The following is a 17921-nucleotide window of genomic DNA, read 5'->3' as shown; positions in this document are numbered from 1 at the left end:
GGAGGCAACAGGGGAAAATAATATACCGTAGTGGCTGGAGATCTGCTCAGAGGAAACAGAAGAACACAATTTTCACCAGTAAAACCCACATAAAGTGCGATGCGTACGTTTCGCTGCTCCTGTTTCCAGATTTTTCTTCCAGGCAGCCGTTCTGTCCTGTAATCTGTGGCAGCAGCTTTGAGCAACAGTTTTACAGGCTTTCTTCACATTTATTTCCCCCAGTCATAATCAGATCAATGTGTTCAGGATGCTTGAAAAAATATTGCAGTAACACAATGAAAAAAGTAATGACAATATTTCTACACTCAGACTTGCTGACTGTCAATGAATCCTCCTTCAGGCCAAAAGCAGTAAGTTTAGATTGTTTTTATTCAACTAAAATACACTTTAATGGGTTCATTTCTGGTCACACGGGCGTTTTGTGAAATATAACGTAACGTGTGCTTCTTATGACATGCTGTTATTTAAATAGTGCACGCGTCTTGGGATGAAGGGTGTAAATTTGCACTGCTTTGTAACGGTTTATGGTGTGTTTACTTTTTTTGTTGACAGTTGTTTTTATTTCTGTAGTCATGTTTAAGGCTCACCTCATGATTGTTTTGGCTGAAAAATATTAGCTGAATTAAGCAGAAAGGTTTAGTGTGATTTATCCAAACTTTCAGAATGCTGTAGTGAGTGAATTTTCATCAGTGCAGACAGAGTGTATGCACAGCGCAGCTTGAGATTATGCAAAGTTATTATTGGGTCACTGCTGCAACATTTGAGATGGATAAAATTCAACTGCTTGTTAAATGTTTTATTAGTTGAGAGTTTTGACCTAGAATTATGCTTCTTCACTGTTAGAAGCTGAAGAATAATTTTTTTAAAGTGTGCATTCAGGCACAATGAAATACAAGAAAAATGCATTGCATAATATTAAGCTAATCACCTTGTTGATGCTAAGTAGCTGTTTTTCATAGATTCAGCTGAAGAAGTGGGATCGAACTGTGTCTTTGTAAACAAAATGTGGAAAGTTCAAGTTTAAAATTGATTCTTTTTGACACAACAGAAAATCATTCTTTGAGTTTTTCTATCTGACTGGTCAAAGTTAAGTCAAACATGAAAAGAAAATTAGTACACAGTCCAAAAACTTTGAAACACCTTGAAAAAAATGCAAAGTTAAACTTTTATTGGATATTTTAGAGAAGCTAAGAAGCATTAAATTGGTTGTTTTTTGTAGTTCTTACAGCATTATTAATTATTGATAGCCGATCTCAAAGTCTCTTGGTTTCAGGGATATCATACAACCCTTAGATCTAATTACTGCACAGTGGGGAGATGCATTCTGCCTCCTGTTAACTGTGGGATAATTTTGACGGAGCTGTAAAGCACATATTTGTCCCGGCAGCGTTTTCATGGCTGCCTGAACGGTTGAGCCCACGCTTCTACGAGGGGAGAAAATGGCTGTAACCTTCATGCTTATTCAGTCGTCGACGCTCTGTAAATGTCACTCCGTGCGCCCCCCCCCCCGCTGCGCCGCATGTCTCTGTTTTCTCTCCATGATTCACAGGATCTGTCCGTCATCTGTTCAGGTGAAGGATTTTAATTACCGGCTTTGATTTTCTGTCGTTTTGTAACATAACTCCTTTAATGAAGCCAACCGGACATTTTTATCCCGCCACATTTGAACAAATAACAGCTTCTTTTTTATTTTCTGCTTCGTCTTATTATTCCTGTCTTTTTTTTTTCCAAGTGGAAACCCTTGTATCAGCATCCCATTCATTCCTGGCCTCCTCTATTTTTCTTTTTTTTTCCTTCTTTTCTTTTCTTTCTGCCTGCCACACTCTTCCTCCCCATAGACTCGCGTTGATCGATATTTCTCGAGCTTTCTATCTCGAGATTCGGAACGAGGCTCCCAGAGACGGCGCAGGGGGGAAAAACAAAAGAAAGTTGACAGAAAGAGAAAAATGGGAGGTTAGAGAGGAAAAATATGGAAATAAATAACAGAAAGAGCTGGCTATTTGAATACATTTTTTGCTTTTTGTGCAGTAACTAGACATCTTGAGCGGGCTTTTCGTGATTTATACGTCAACATAGTAAATGACTGCTCTGCAGCCTGTTTTCTGTTTATTGTATCCCCTCTGCGTTCAGAGCCAAGGACAGAGAAATAATGTCTAATATTGAAAATGTCAAGGCCTGCAGTCGTTTTCATGAAATTATATAAACTGATGAGTGATTTTAAGTGACAAGAGTAGCAGGCTGGTTTAAATGGATGGATGCGAAGGAAAAACTCTGCAGCCCGTTTGAATGAAAAGTTGAATGAAAAAGCTGCAGCTGTGACCAAAACAACGAAACACGGGAATATGTATCGCACCATTTTAACCTTGTGAGATTGATGTGAAGCACCTCGTTATGTGTTTATCATTCAACATTAAATTTAAATCTACATAATGTGACTCAGTTTGCTGACTGGCTGGTTGGGCTGAGATTCAGATTCTACTCCAAGGACGCTTCAACAATCATTCAGACCATCCGACGTTTATAGATATTTTATTTCTGCGTCACGTTGGAAACGTCTCCAGATTCTCATATGCCGACATGCACAAGAATGGACTAAAACAAAAAACCCACCAAAAACTGAATAATCCCAGTTTTCTCATGAAAACAACCTACATATTAATCTAAACAGATTAGAATAGATTGAAATTACATTCTGAAAATGGCAACCTTTACTCTGACAAATCTTACCAAGTATGTTTAGTCTAGTTCAGGGGTGTCCAAAGTGTGGCTCGGGGGCCATTTGCGGCCCTTGAATTGATTTTGTGCGGCCCACCAGCAAGGGGACTGAATGACTTGACTTTTTATTTGTGATAAAAGTAAAATAATAACCAACATAATTTCCTTACAACAATCCAAAGTTTTTCTTTTTGTAACCAAGCTTTTATAATAAATAGAACCATGTCTGCTACTAAAAATGCGACTTTTCTGCATCCAAATCAACTTTAATCTAATTTATTAAACCTGAGTAAATACAGCAAGTATTTTGACAGAAAGTGACGCAACTCGATGCATTTCTTTAAATACAACAAACGTCCAAAATCCTGTGTAAATCTTTGGATCTACGATGAATAACATCGAATTACTGGTTCATTTGCTTAATTTCTTTTTCTTTTTCATTTTCTTGGCCCACAAGTACTTTTGACTTGACAATTTTGGCCCATGTGACAAAAAGTTTGGACATCCCTGGTCTAGTTTCTAGTGAAAATATGTTGATACACTTGAAATAAGACAAAATTAACCAACAAATGACCTTTAAGCAAGAAATAGCAGCTGTTTTAATTCAATAATTTCCTAATATTGATGAAAAGGTTTTTCTTGCATTGGCAGATTATTTCACTTATAACATGGGAAACATATGGAACTAGTACTTTTTCATCCATTATTGATTTAAAATAAGCTTCTATTTCTTGCTGAAAAGTTACTTTTGTCTTATTTTAAGCGAACTAAGATGTTTGCACATAAGACTAGACCAAAAATACTTTGTAAGATTTTGGTTTTTTTGCAGTGTAAGAAGGTATTAAACATACTTTTCCTTTAAAATGTATTATTATTTTTCTGGTGTCATATTTTACTCTTAAGTTACATGTTCTCATTAAATGTAAGCAGAAAATCTTCACAGTTAACAGGAATAACAAAAAGATGCAGTGCTTTCAGAAATCAAATAAAGCAAAGAAAACAAGTTCATATTAAATTATAAACAACAATACTAATGTTTTAACTCAGTTCAGAAATCAACATTTGGTGGAATAACCAGGAGGTTTTTAATGGGGTTCAATGCAGTGGGCTCCGAATGTACTTTATATAATCCTATATTTACTGCCGTTATTTCCTTGTTAGCAGTTTTCTTTTTCAGACATGATAGTAATTACACAGAATAAAGACAGAGCTTGTGTTTTTATAATTCTCCCCAAGACGTGAGTACACAAAAGTCATAAATCACAACGTATGAGTTCATATAACCTTCTGTACCTGTGTTGTCCCTTGGTGGACCCACCAGGCTGCCAGATTTTACTGCGCTCTGGCAGCATCCTGACAGTCTCATCGCTCTTTCTGCTGTTCTTCGAAATCCCCCAAAAGCCTATTATTCACTGAACAATGCTACAGGCAAGGTCACTGTGTAATAAGTGAGATGGACATAGGAGAAAAAAAGAGGTCCCTATAGACCTCATACAAGCATGTAATAAGAAAGAACATTGTATGATATGATAGGATAATTTTTTCTGCACAGCCATAGGATGCACTTAGTAGCGTATATATATTTTTAATAGGTTTATAAGAAGGATTTGTGGTGAAATTTTCTACATTTTCCTTATTTATAATCATAGAAAAGAAAACATTGTATATAAACAGACCTGCCTTTATGTTTTTAATCATCACTCATTACAATTTTTAGTCAAAATTTAGTTTTAGTCCACATTTAAATGATAAAAACTAATACCAAAGCTGTGCTCCACTATAGTAAAAGTCATTGAGGATGTTTCCTTCACTGCTACACTGTTATAAAACTGTCATTATGCATAATGAAAACAATACACAAGAAGGCAAATTACTCCACGTCGCTTTTTAATCGAGCAGATTTGGCTAATGCTAACATTAGCATGCTAGCGCTAACATCAACAGCTCATTGTTGCCACTTTTAAACTGATTCAGAGTTATGATTTTTTTTTACGTATAAGTTGTAATGTAGCTCAAATGTAATTCAGTTAACATTTTAAACTATAATTTTGTCTAAAATTTATACTTTTACATTTAACTTTAGCTGCAACACAAGCTAAAGCTAGCTGCACTAAACATTTATAACAAACAAGTTTTTGCCCCATGAAAGGTAAACAGGAGCATAATAATAACATGAACAGCTGTTATTATTTTCCCTTTTCTCTTGCAACAACTATAGTGGAAGTGTAAGTCATCAAACATCAACGCATCTGTTTATATCGTTCTGTTTTGAAAATGGCAACTAAGACTTAACATCGGCGTCTTTGAAAGCCAGATTTTATTAGCGCCGTGCAGGACAGGACCTCCAGGAACTGTCCTCAGGTCAGACTTGAGCTGCCATTCACCTGAAAACGGACGTCACGGCTGCTCATGGTGCAGCCAAGCTGCTCATCTGTGACATCCTCACACAAATCTCCAGTATGCAGAGCTTGTAGCGGCTGAGAGAGCCGCGCTGTGTGATAATGAAGCAGAAGATTGGCAGTTGTACGTCTGCCTGCCTGCCTGCATGCTTCATTGTCTGAACACCTTCCCACTGTCTTGCATTATTAAACACACACACACGCCTTCACACACAAAGACAGAGTATCTAGAGCACGAGACTGTGAGAAATTGAGAAATGCATATAAGGGTGAATGATTCTCGGAGGAACCGCATCTCATTCATTCCTGTTGCTCATCTTCAGCTTCTCCTCACTTGCATACTAATTTAGATTCAGATCTTTTGGAGTTAATAGTTTTATTTGCAGCAAAAAGTTTTATTTCTGACATGATATTCTGGGATTTCTGTCACACACAGACACGTGACGACATGTTCAGCTCTAAAAAACAGTCATCCATCACGGCCAACACTCAGTTATGAGCTGTCAGGACTAAATCTTACACCCACATAGATCATTTCAGACCTCCTGAAATTGCTCAAATGAGCCATTAAATGTCCTCGCATGTGAATATATTGACTTCCATAATCGTATCTATAAAGATGAACCAAAGAGAAACATAAAACGTTTCCCCAAAAGATCATAAATACATTCTCTTCTGCGAAAAACTGTGCAAATAAAACTGTTTCCAACCTAAATACAGGAAAAATACAAATAAAATAATATTTTTAGAGTCATTCTGTTGTGGAAATTCAATGCAATTACAGCTTAAACCTTCATTTGTTACTAGAACTATTAACTAAATCCATTGTTTGGTTCTTTATCATTTTTAGCCAATATTATGAAGAGCCATTAAGCTCCAAGGAGCCTCAATTTCTTTCATGCTGTCAGCCATTTTTGCTGAAACTTTTGGTCAAAAACAAACAAGATGATTTTAATATGGTTAAAAAACATCAAACTTTTCATTTCTAATTTTTTTTACCCAATTTGTTTATGAGTACAGAAGATCAGTTTGAGGTCTGAACGTGCGTCGCTTTACGGATGAACATGTACGATGGGAAATTGTAAATTTTTCTTAACGTCGTAGAAAATAAACGTGTCCCTCGGCTTCATTAAGCTTTTCATGGTAGTTAAAGACGAAGTCGTGTTTTGCAGGATTTTTTTTTCCCTGTTTAATCCTTCATTAAACCAGATGAGAAAAAGCTCATTTCTGTCCCGATTATAATAACAAGCCCTGATATTTCTGGCGTCTGCAGGTCGCTGCGGTGTGGAAAGCCGATTACGGGGTTCCTGGGGGGTTTCAGGAAACTGCTCATCACTGGTTTGATTGGATGAAAGATTTTTAAAAATGTCAAGAAAACAAAAAGCTATTTTTTCCCCCCCACAGCTTGATTCAAGCCGCCTCGCCCGCTCGTTGCAGAAGACGTCAATCAAGCTTTGCTTTTTTTCCACTTCTCCCACCTTGTTTCTTTCCGGTAATGATTGCTTGATTTCTACTTTTCCGATGTAGTCGCCTCACGTGAAAAATAAAAACGAGTTTCTGCAGTTATTTCAAAGTCACTTCGATATTCAAACCTTTTCAGACCTTTACAGATTTTTTTTTTGACGGAAAGCTTTTGATGCACATCAATAAAACACAAAGACAGTTGCCTCTGCTATTGGCTTTTGCTTCCATTGGTTCCAGTAATAATTGCTGCTTTCATTATGTTGTTTGACAAAGAAGTTTAAAAAATACCTCAAGTTCAAACTCTAATCCAACTTTTTAAGAGTTTTAAAAGTTGTCCGTACTTTTCATAAATAATCTCCACTGAAGTTCTTGTCTCGTCAGGTGCCTCATGTTTTGGTACCAGGCTGGACAACACAGTTTTTATTAATTTATTTTTTATCCATTTTGTACTTCCTCTAAAGTTCATTTATATGTTGTGAATGCTTGAAACCCAAAGTCTAATTTGTTGTCTTGGTCAATAAAACCAATTCTGGTTCTGATTTTGCTGAAAGGGAAACCAAGAACATTTCTCCAGGTTTGGTCTTACAGAGCGAGAAATCTTTCACTTTTCCTGTTTGCAAAAACCTGAATATCATCCAGCTGCGTTTCCCTTCACAGGTTGTCTGTAGTCTCTGAGACTGATGAAATAAAGTAGATTTTAATGTTTTTATGTAGATGTGCTAAATTTTGTAGCACAAACTGTTTAGGTGCATCACGACTGTTTCAGTTCTACAGCAACAACATCGTAAGTACTGTTTTATCTTTCGTCAACATTTAAAGGTTATTTATTTTTGTTCCAGTTTCGGTATTTATTTTGATTTCTGGACGGGTTGTCAAGAATCCACACGTCCCAATTTACAGCTCCAATGTTGTGAACATTTGTTGAAGCTTCACATCCTGCTGAAAAACACAATATAGTGCCAGTCTGGCGTGTCGACGATGCTCGTACAGACTCAGTGTCGCTCATTGTTATGGTTCTTCATCAGTGAGTTTTTCAGGTTATTTTACTTTTCATAACATCCAGTGACTTAAATAAATAATTTCCTGTCATGTTTAGACCACAGGAAACAGCCATGGATTAATAATTAGAGGTTTTTAGTCATTTTTACTGTTTATTTTTAAACCTAAAATGTTTCATTTCAACAGAGCCCCCTAGTGGACATGGGGGATTTTTCTACTTTTGCGTTCTCTCGCGATATTTAGTGGTCAGTTTATGCAACATCTTGAATACTGAAAGATGTTGCATAAACATCAATAAACTATATTGAAGTTTTTCTGCTTCAATATAACGTTTTTGTAAGGTTTTTCTATGTTTGTTAATATTTCATTTGTGAGTTTTTTTTTTATCTTATGCCTTTTTGTTTTGGAGATTTGTAAAAATAATGGCTGAGAGCAGGTCAAACATGGGATTTTCATCCGTAATCCAAAACTAATACATGACCAAAACATTCTTTAAGAAGAAAATAAAGAACTATTTAGACTTTCTTTAGTTATTTTCAAAGGGCAACATCACAGTCTGACAGGTTTTTTTGTGTCTCTTAGTCTGAATAGTAGATAAATGTGCAGCCACATCTCCATTTTACACAAACTAACATCAACATGCAGTTAATAGATGCATTTTTAAACCAGTTTTCTGCACCAAAGAGTTAAGAATAAAATGTGTTTTGACTCAAGATCTTTAAAAGTGTGCAATTTCAAATTGACATTTCTTATTACTGTGACTGCATACATAAAAACAAAAACCAGTTTGTATTTGCTAACTTATTGTGAGGGAACTTAAGAGATAAAATTTCCCCACTTCACTGTTTTGTAGGGAAATGTTTTGTTTAATCCTAGCTCAGCAACAACTTATGAAAATATAAACAAAGATAAATTGTGTCATATTTCTTATGTTCCTGTTGACCTTCAGCTCTACTTTTAATGTGCAGTTGGACTTAAATGTCAACACACTGATCCACATTCGATCCAGAAATTAATTTTATATCAAACGTTTCATAGACGCTGTTTAAGTTATGAAATTGACAAGAGAAAAAAAAAACAGTGTAAACAAAAACAACATTCAAAACAATTCTGTGAGGTTTCAAATTTCATCAGTTTATATTTAAGGAGAATTGGGTTTAGGTTTAGGTCTGCAACTTCAATGATCTGCATTAGGTTAGCTTAGCAGCCTGGCTCTTCTTGTATAAAAAATATCATATTCAAAATCAAACAATTTTGAGCATTTTGAATCGATTCTGAATTCCCAGGGCTACAAATTACGATTTTCTAATATTCTCTAATATTTTTTTCTGCGTCTCTAAACCGCATCCAGACTTTAAACCAAACAATCTTCCTCATCATCATCCTGATCTTTTTTCCCCCTGAAGCTCCTGGAAACACCTTGTTTCAGAAAAGTTCCTGTAAAATAAGCCACAGTAACCGATGAGAAGAGAACAGAATGGGTTTTTAATGAGCTCTGTTTGTACTTTGTGATTGGAGCTAACTCTGGGACACGTCCTCCTTGTAAGATTTAAACTCCTCCTGAATTAACTTCCTGGCTGCGTTTTTGCTGCTGCGTGTTTTAATGCGTTCGGCTGAAGCCACTCAGAGAACCGTCTCCAGTCCACTTATCAGGCACAACACAGCACTCCACTTTAGTTCTGCTGAAATTAAATATGATTTGGTGGAAGGTTAGCGTTGGCTCCCCACTGGAGGATGAATGGCAACAAAGGGCCTTTTTGTGACCATTACTGGGAGAAAAAAAAAAAAAATCATGATTCAAGACACTTTATGGAGAAGTAATTTGGCCAAATCAAAATTTACAAACTTCCTGGAACATCTTGTGTTGTGCCAGGATGTCCTTGAGTTTAAAAAATAAAGCTCTGACTGCAGATTTATTTATTCTTCAAATTTATTTTATTTATAGCCTTTTGTAGAGTTTTGAGTACCAAACCAAATCTGTTTTACTTGAATCGGACGTTCGAGAAACTGAAAAAAGAAATTGCCATTCAGTATTGGATCATATAGAATTCAAATTTGGGCTCATAACAGATGTTTCTGTAAGATCTTATGATGGAAAACATCATGGAAACCTGCCTGAAGTTTTTCCAAATCTGAATTTTCCTGACACTGAATAGATTTTAGTAATTAATTCATAAATTCATCTCATTTTTTACACTTCAGTTCTTGAAAAACACCCAAAGAATCAAATAAAGAAGACGGAAAAAGGCAGAAACCATCCAGATAAATGAGGAATTTTTCCAGTTATGCCACATATGAATGCAAGTCTGTATTTTAATATGATTCATGTTGAAATTATAGCCTGTCGTCTTATTCTGTGACAGTTATTACAAAAAATGGAGCTTAATTCTGGTAGCTGGTGAAATTAATTTTAATATATTTTTAATGAGATCAATACATCAACGTAGCAGAGTGTCTGCACATTTCCACCGGAGTTTTCCGTCATTTCTGAAGAATTAAAATATCATAGAAGAAATTGTTTTAAATATCAGGTCATTTTTACAACACAAAGGTCCAGAATGTAAAAGTTTAATCGCGTGGCAGCAAGCTATTCCCTACTTGTTTAGATAAAAGTTAGAAACATTATTTGGTTCTTATGACTTTATTTTATGTCCATAATTGGGAGAAGTTTTAATGTAACTGCTGTGGCAGCACAAAAATACCAAAAAGCAGAAAAAATAACTGAGTCCCGTCCAGCCAGTCTACATTTTACGAGTCATTCTGACTATCAGACTTATAAACTCCGACTTCCTTTATCAGAGGTTTCAAGCTGAGTTTAAACAAACAACAAATATTAAATATAAAATATTTAATGTAAAGGTTTTGTGTTTTAGTGAATGTTAAATGTTCCAGGTTGCACTTTTTCATCGCTGAACAGCAGATCATTATAAAATCTTATTATGTTCAGGAAAACAGCCAATATTTAAAACTCAGGCTCACAGAGTTTTCACTTATAGAATGAAAACAAAGGCTGTCGATGTTTTATCTTGGAAAATTATTCAAACGCCTTAAAAATATCTGCATTTTGTTATGCTGCTACCAAAATGTTTGTGTTTTTCACTGGGATTTTCATTGATAGACCAATTAAAATAGCCAATTGATGTGAAAAGAATGTAGAAGAGTTTTCTTTTTTTGCTTAAAAAACAAGTAAGTAATAATTAATAAAGCATCTTTCACTCCTGATTGTCTTTTGGAAACATCTCTACCAGTTTTTCTGCATCAAGAATGAGATTTTTGGCTGCTCAGTCTGACTGGACAGATCTGGGAACAGTTTTCAAGTTTTACTACAGATTCTCAATTGAATTCAACTCAGAACTTTGACTAGGCCTTTCTAAAACCAGAATATTCTTCCTTTGTAGCTCTAGCTTCATATTTAGGGTCGTTGTTCTTCTGAAAACTCAAATGTTTTACAGTTTTCCTTCCCTGTGGCTCCTTCCATCTTTAAACTCCGACCAGTTTCCCTGTTCTTGGTAAACAGAAGCTTCTACAAAGCATGATACTGCCGCTACCATGCTCACCTGAGCAGGTGATGTTTCTAGGGTGAAGTGGAGAATTTCTTTTCTTCCAAACATCATTTGAATGCAGATTAGAAAGTAAATTTTTTATTGTCTTCTACACGTTTGCTGTGTCTTCCTATGCATTTCTTTCACCGGGAATCGTTCACAACTAGAAGTTTTCACATCGACTCTCACTTAAGGTGAGAAAAGGTCAGACTGTTCAAATGGCGAGGATGTTTTCACAAGAAACATCCAGAATGTGAGGAATTAAGTTGTACGGGATGATCTGCAGTGTAGCTTCAGTGAGCAAAAGTCAGATGGAAATTAAATGAAAGCACCGTTTTTAACATTTCACATGTTTGCTACATTTTTGTTCAAAAAAAGAGAGAAAGATGAGAGAGAAAAAATCCGCTCCCCATCATGTTTGTTTACACAGATGGAGGGAATAAAGGAGGAGGTCATTTCTCTTCTCCACTTTTCTTCATGCCACTCTTTTAATTTAGTAAAAATACAACCTGCGGGCAGACGGGGGTCAGGCGGCGCTCCCCTCTTACCCAGAATCCTCTCTGCAATCAGCCTGACGCTCGCTTGTCATTTCGGGCTGACGAGCCGCTGCTGTTGCGCCATGTAATTATTTTCCCGCCTGAGGAATAAACACTGAATACCTCACACATGATAAAAACAACAACAACAAAAAACAAAAACAAGCACCTGTTTTCTGTTTTGTCGGGAACATGTTTAACATGCTGTTTACCATTACAGGCTCCGTATCGTCCTATTAAAGCTGTCTTTGTCTCCGGTGTGTTTTTCTCATTCATTCACAATAATAAACAATTTTCTGATCCGTTTGAGCATCAGGACCCAATCCTGCCGTTCTTCCTCAGGGTTTTCTTCTTTTAATGATCATTTACACGTTTTTTAGAGGTCAGTTCGTTTTTGGGTCCTGTTCTTCAAACCCCACTTACCACCCAGTCAGCGTCCAAAGGTTTCACTAACAGAGCAAACAGGGTTTAGAATAAAAACAAAAAAAAAACAAAAAAACATGGCAGCCGATTTCTTCTTTGATCTTGTGTCTTTTCTTGTGATAAATCTGTGTCTGTGATGCCTTCTTTTTTGTTTTTGTGCTCTTTTTAAAGAAAAAAAAAACACAATAAGCAAACCTGAACTCTTGAACTGATTTGTCCTTTTTTCACTCTTGCTTCTTTTCTTTTTTTGATATTCTTATTTTTTTTTTTTTAGCGGTTTTTGCCAGTAATCTTTTTTGAAATTTTCTCTTTTCTCTTTTTCCCCCCTTTTTTTCTTAACCCTAGGTCCGCTCACAAAAAAAACTGATGAATCTTCAATGAACAAGCCTCGAGACGAAGGTATTTTTGTTGCATGTTTTTCCTTTTTTTCCTTCTTGTTTTGAAAGTCTTTTTTTGGGGGATGTGTGCACACACACACACACACGCGCATATATGCATCCACACACACACATGCCTTCACACACAAACAAACACACACATGGGTCAAACACCTTCATCATATCAGATGCATACCAATGTGTTGCTGAACAAATGTGTTGCTGACCACTTCAATTAAAGACGCTGCCGTTTGAATGCTAATCGTTAGCCTTATATAACCTTGGCTGAGCAATCCCGTCTAATGAAACATTATAAAACCATTCACCTTTTTTTCCAGGTCCTTATCTTGCCCTCAAATAACAACACCATCAGCTCTGTGCCCTTGAAAATACATTGTCCAAATATATTTTAAAAAAAAAAGCAAATTATTGTGCAGATTTTTGAGCAACATTGAAGCCGTAGCAAACAATGAGGCTTCATTACTGCACCGCAGCCTCTTTCTCTAGGCTGAAATTGCTACTGGACCAAATATTAAGCCGCACTTAGTCCGAGTCAGGGATGATAACAACAAACGGAGTTAAAAAAGAGGAACATCCAAGGACACTGGTGTCCCACTTTAGAAGCTGCGGGTCTAATCTGCTGCTGGGAGGAAGCAGGAAAACTTCCAGAAAAGCCTTCAGTTTACCTCCCACCTGCTGCACTTACACCAAGAGGAAATTTGGTCCACACTTTCATCTCCCGTCTTTGTGCTCCTTGTTTCTTGGAGGGGAAAAAAATGACGGATGGTATTTTGATACTGCTATTTTTAAGGGCTGTGCTGCTCTTTTTCTCACTCCAAGATGCTCTTTGATTTAAGGATTTTTTTCTTCTTCTTTTCTTTTTATTTTTTAAGTCTGAAGTCGGGGGAAGTTTGACACAGAGGATTTTCTCGGTGATCAAACGAGTCGGCTCAGACGCGACTTTTTGGGCTGCCGTAGTCGGGAAAGCAGGGAAACGATTAAAGATGCCCCTCGTTCATCTTCCCTAAATGCATTTTTACCAGATTTGAAGGGAAATTTCTGATTCCATTTACCCAATCCTGCATCTAAATCGTCTTCAAAGGTAGAATAAAACACATTTAAAGCTGGAAACAGCTCCATCTACTCCATATAGTTCAGTTTTAAAGCTAAAAAGATGCTTTAAAATTAATGATGATGATAATTAATCCTGATAGAAATTGAGGAATAACCTCTTCCCTGTAAAACTAACTTCATTTCTGATCATTAGTTCCACCAATAATCAGGTTTTCCACTAATAAAAATCATTTTTCATGCTAAAACATGTTTTATTTGGTTGTGTGTATGTTTTATTCAGTTGTTCGCTCTCTATGAAGGTTTTATTTGGAGATAAATTATTCTGCTGCTGAATAATTTCCATGAGAAAGAACAGAGAAGTAATAATTTAATCAGGATTCACCGTCAAACAACTTTTTTAGGCTTTTTTTTTCCTTTTTGAGGAGAAAAAAATACATGAGCTCAAAATATTTGAACAGTTTAAAACAGCAGATAGAAAGAAATCTTTTCTGTTCTCAGATATTTTACTCTTCAGGAAAACTAAACTGAAATAATTGAACTGAACTGGATTAGACTAAATTGAACAGAACTGAACTGAACTGAATGTTCAGTATAAAAGAAGAGTGTTGACTTGGATTGAACTGAACTGAATTAGTTTTAGTTCAGTTCATTTCTGCTCAGTTAGACTTAAATAATAATAAAAAAATTGTTGTTACACTTCTATTAAATTTTATTCAGCCCAGTTTGTTTTGGATGAACTGTTTGATTTAATTTGTGAATTCAGTTCATTTCTGCTTCATCAAAAATATTTAATTCAGTTCAGTAACATTACACACAACTAAAAATGATTTAATTTACACTTCAGTTCACTAAATTTGTTCAATTTGATTAAAATCTGCTGAGTTTGGTTCAGTTTTCTGAAATTCTGCATAATTTATTTAACTTCAGCTCAATTCAATCTGGTTCCATTTAATTCTATTCAGTTTAGTTCGATTAAATTCGGTTCCACTGAAATAACTTCAGTTCATGATCGGGATTGATTCAGTTCTTTTCAGTTGAATTGAATTAGATTCAGTCAGGTTCAACTAGCTTCGGTTCAGTTTAGTTAAACCAGATTGAACTCCATTTGATTTCATCAGTTCGTTTATTTGATTCACTTTGCATTCAGTTCAATTAAATTTTGCCTGTTCAGTTCAGTCTAATTGAATTTGCTTCAACTCTGATTTTTTTTAAAAGTGTGACCCGTTTACAACAATCGGTATATTGTAGTACAAAAAGCAAATAACTTGCATTTAACAGTTTATCTCATTTTATTTTGATTGTGTTAATTTAAATTCAAGTTAAAAAATAAAAGATTTCAGTCAGTTTTAATTTAAATTACTAAGCAGTTTGGAAGACAATGTCATTACTAGCATTTATTGAGGTTTCGGTCTTTAAAAGAAATCATATTTTCCTACATTTTCTATGAAAATAATACGATTCTACACATTAATATAGCTGCTGAAACGCCCCGTCTTTCCAGGGAACCTGCTGAGATCTTGTGTTCTTCGCTGTCAGCCGTTTCTGCTCAACGTTGCTGTAAAAGTGTAAGAAAGTGAAAGGGGATCAGTGTAGCGAAAGAGCATCATTATGTGTTTAAACCCAGGAGATTTTCCTTCCAAGCAGCAGCCTGTTTGGATGCAGAAAAGGTGCTTTGTTATCGTAGGTACAATGCAGACGTGGCTCTGCTACACAGGCTGCGTTGTGTAGGAATCTAACTGTTGCTTTGAGTCGATCCCCGAAGGAAAACGCGTAGAAACCGACTCACTGCTGTGACCTGTACCCTCTCAGTCCAGGCTGCTTTTCAAAATAATTTCACCATATTTTTAATCCGCAGGGGAGACGAAAATCTGCTCAAAGGGTAACTGGTGCAGTTTTAAAGTTGATGTATTGTGGTTAAGATAGGTATAAAAAAACTTTTCTTTTCGTTTTTTTGCACAAAATCATTCCTAGATGACGAGATTTTAGTCTGGTCAGTTCTGTTTCAGGGACTCTGTCGCTTTAAATCCAAATAAGCTCCAGCTGGCCACGCATCCCAACTCAACGTTTACACTCGTGTGAAAATGTCTGCAAACAGATGCAAAGTTATACAGCCGTACATCTTTGATAAGCATTAGTGGCGCCTCCTGCACAGCCAACTTGAATGCAACAAGTGGTTTCTGGATGGTAAGTCGGCAACAAAATATTTGTGTTACTTTTTATCCAGCAGCCATTGTACAGCACATAAAACCAGCTGACCAAACATGCTGGAGTTACGCTTGTGTTGCTAGGTAATGTGGGGAATTTATCCATTCTCCATGCTAAGTTCTTGATGTATGAGGTTGAAAAAGAGTCAGTGAGTTGAATTCATGAATTATTGAGTACCAAAATACAGCTGCTCCATTTCTCATGCTACCTTTAGGCGCTAACAGACAAAATGGGATCAAACAAAAGTTTTCCACCCTCTTTGTCAGCCTCTATCTAAGCTTTGCCCAAAAGAGCGAGTTCCCTACTGTGTCATAACCTCCAACCTTACCTATGAGGATGTTTCCCAACATGCCATTTCCTTGAGCTTTAGCTTTGCAATTAGCTAAGAGAGATAGAATAAAAACATTTATTTACAATTATTTATTCTCAACAGTAACAAGGTAGTGTGACTTAAAAATTGTAAGGCTTTTTTTTTTCAGACACCAAAATACAGCTGAGTGTTTTTTTAAGTGCTTGCGTTGATTTTAGAAGCAGTTGAGATCCAAATGGAAGCATAAAAACAAACAAGATGTGAATTTAAAGAAAACCTCACCTGAAACCAATGGGTTTATTTGGAAGTAGCTTTTGCTTGAGGTGCGAGGAAGCAAAGAGCGCTGAGGCGAAGCGCTCAGATTCAGGCTTTAGACAGATTGATGCAGCGGCCAGCGTGTTGAGCTGCAGTGTGTGTGCACAGCGAGGAAGATGATGGGATTACAGGCTAAAGCGAGATTGAACTGGATCGACAAAAGGAGAGCGGAAGCATTCGACTTTTATGTTTTCCTCCGACGATCCAGAACCACCTGAGCCCCGAATCGGGACCTCATCGCTGGCAGGAAGAGCTTCACCTTCTCTTTGATGAGCGCAGACACTCATGAGCTCAGTGAAACGAGCGCTCACGTCAGGGCAAAGGCGACAGAACGGAGGAAAATTCACAGCAAGCCGAATTAAAAGATACAGAGGGAAATTAAAATGGCATCACACGTCGTTGCACAATAAAGTGCAGGAATTAATTTTAAACCTCTCGAATGAAATGCTTGCTTTCAATCAGCTGGTAGATAAAACTATTTGAGCACATAAGGGAGCAATTATTTCTGCACCATTTACATTACAAATACGGCGTTTAGATGTGGGAAGATGTTTTTATACATGGAAATCCTCACTGAAACATTCAGAAGGAGTTTGATTTTTATTGTATTTTATGTTGAAAGAGGAGCTCAAACAGAAAAAATATTCCAATATACATCCTTAGTCTCAAAGCAAATACTGCTTCTCTGGATAAACATTTACTTCCAAGAAGAAAAAAATAGCTCTGCACTCTTAGAGCAATTATGATCAAACCGGAATCTGAAAATCTTACAGCAGACATTTTATCCTTCGAAGAGCAAGTTAGAAAACTTATTTTTGATTTGTACCTGATTATGTTCTGTTCAGTGATAAGAACAGGATGAACTGGTAGCAATTCAAGCTAAGCCTTTTCAGAACATTATGCGTGTAAAACCAGCAGTACCAAATCCATATTGGATTTTAAGATGAGTTGCTCAAATTTGTCTAAACACAGAGACGTTTTCCACTTTATTTTCCAACTTGGGATTGGAAATGTGTTATCTGAGTGGTTTTAGAAGCATCCATTCCCATTCTGAGGAGGAAGAGAGCTCCGAATGCTCAAATAAAAGCTAACGTCCAAAATTTGGATAGATTTTGTCATTTGATAAAATTCATAATGTTTAATGCAGCGTGCTAAAATAATTTGTGTTCAATATTATGGCTGTTTGTGATGTACAGAACCTATTTATTACTGTTACTAAGTGATACCTGAAGTATTGCATATAGTATTATTTATGTTCATTACACAGAAGAATAATAAACCTTCCTGTTAGATGCTAATGGAAGCTGAACGTGTGTCTCATCTTTTTTATTACCTTCATCCCATCCAAGGTTGCCGGGTAACATTAACCGAAAATAAAAGGGAGTGTCTCAACATTTAAACTCAGAGACCCTTTGAGCCCTCTCATGCTATATCAGGTTTCATCCAGCCAGGCCTGTTTCCCTCCCTGGTCTTCTGATTCGGCTCTGTTTCCCACGGCAATAACAGGAAATAGGTAGAAAAATTTAAAAAAGTAACTCTGGTTCCTGGAAAAGGTTCCTGTT

At 36.4% G+C, this 17921-nt stretch overlaps 1 protein-coding gene across 2 annotated transcripts in view; it reads left to right on the top strand.

Annotated features, from left to right (window-relative positions):
- nlgn2a (neuroligin 2a) overlaps positions 1-17921 on the top strand; it is a 260217-nt gene that overhangs the window by 127681 nt on the left and 114615 nt on the right. The window contains exon 4 of one of the 2 annotated variants that reach the window (XM_032583168.1): positions 12424-12477. The exons of the other annotated variant lie outside the window; for it this stretch is intronic. Within the exon in view, the coding sequence (XP_032439059.1) occupies positions 12424-12477 (54 nt within the window). The remainder of the gene's footprint in view (positions 1-12423; positions 12478-17921) is intronic. 2 annotated transcript variants of the gene reach the window in all.

Source organism: Xiphophorus hellerii, chromosome 14, assembly GCF_003331165.1.
Source record: "Xiphophorus hellerii strain 12219 chromosome 14, Xiphophorus_hellerii-4.1, whole genome shotgun sequence".
Classification (NCBI taxonomy): Eukaryota; Metazoa; Chordata; class Actinopteri; order Cyprinodontiformes; family Poeciliidae; genus Xiphophorus; species Xiphophorus hellerii.
The sequence above is the reverse complement of the archived record's forward strand: the minus strand, read 5'-3'. Positions and strand labels throughout refer to the sequence as shown.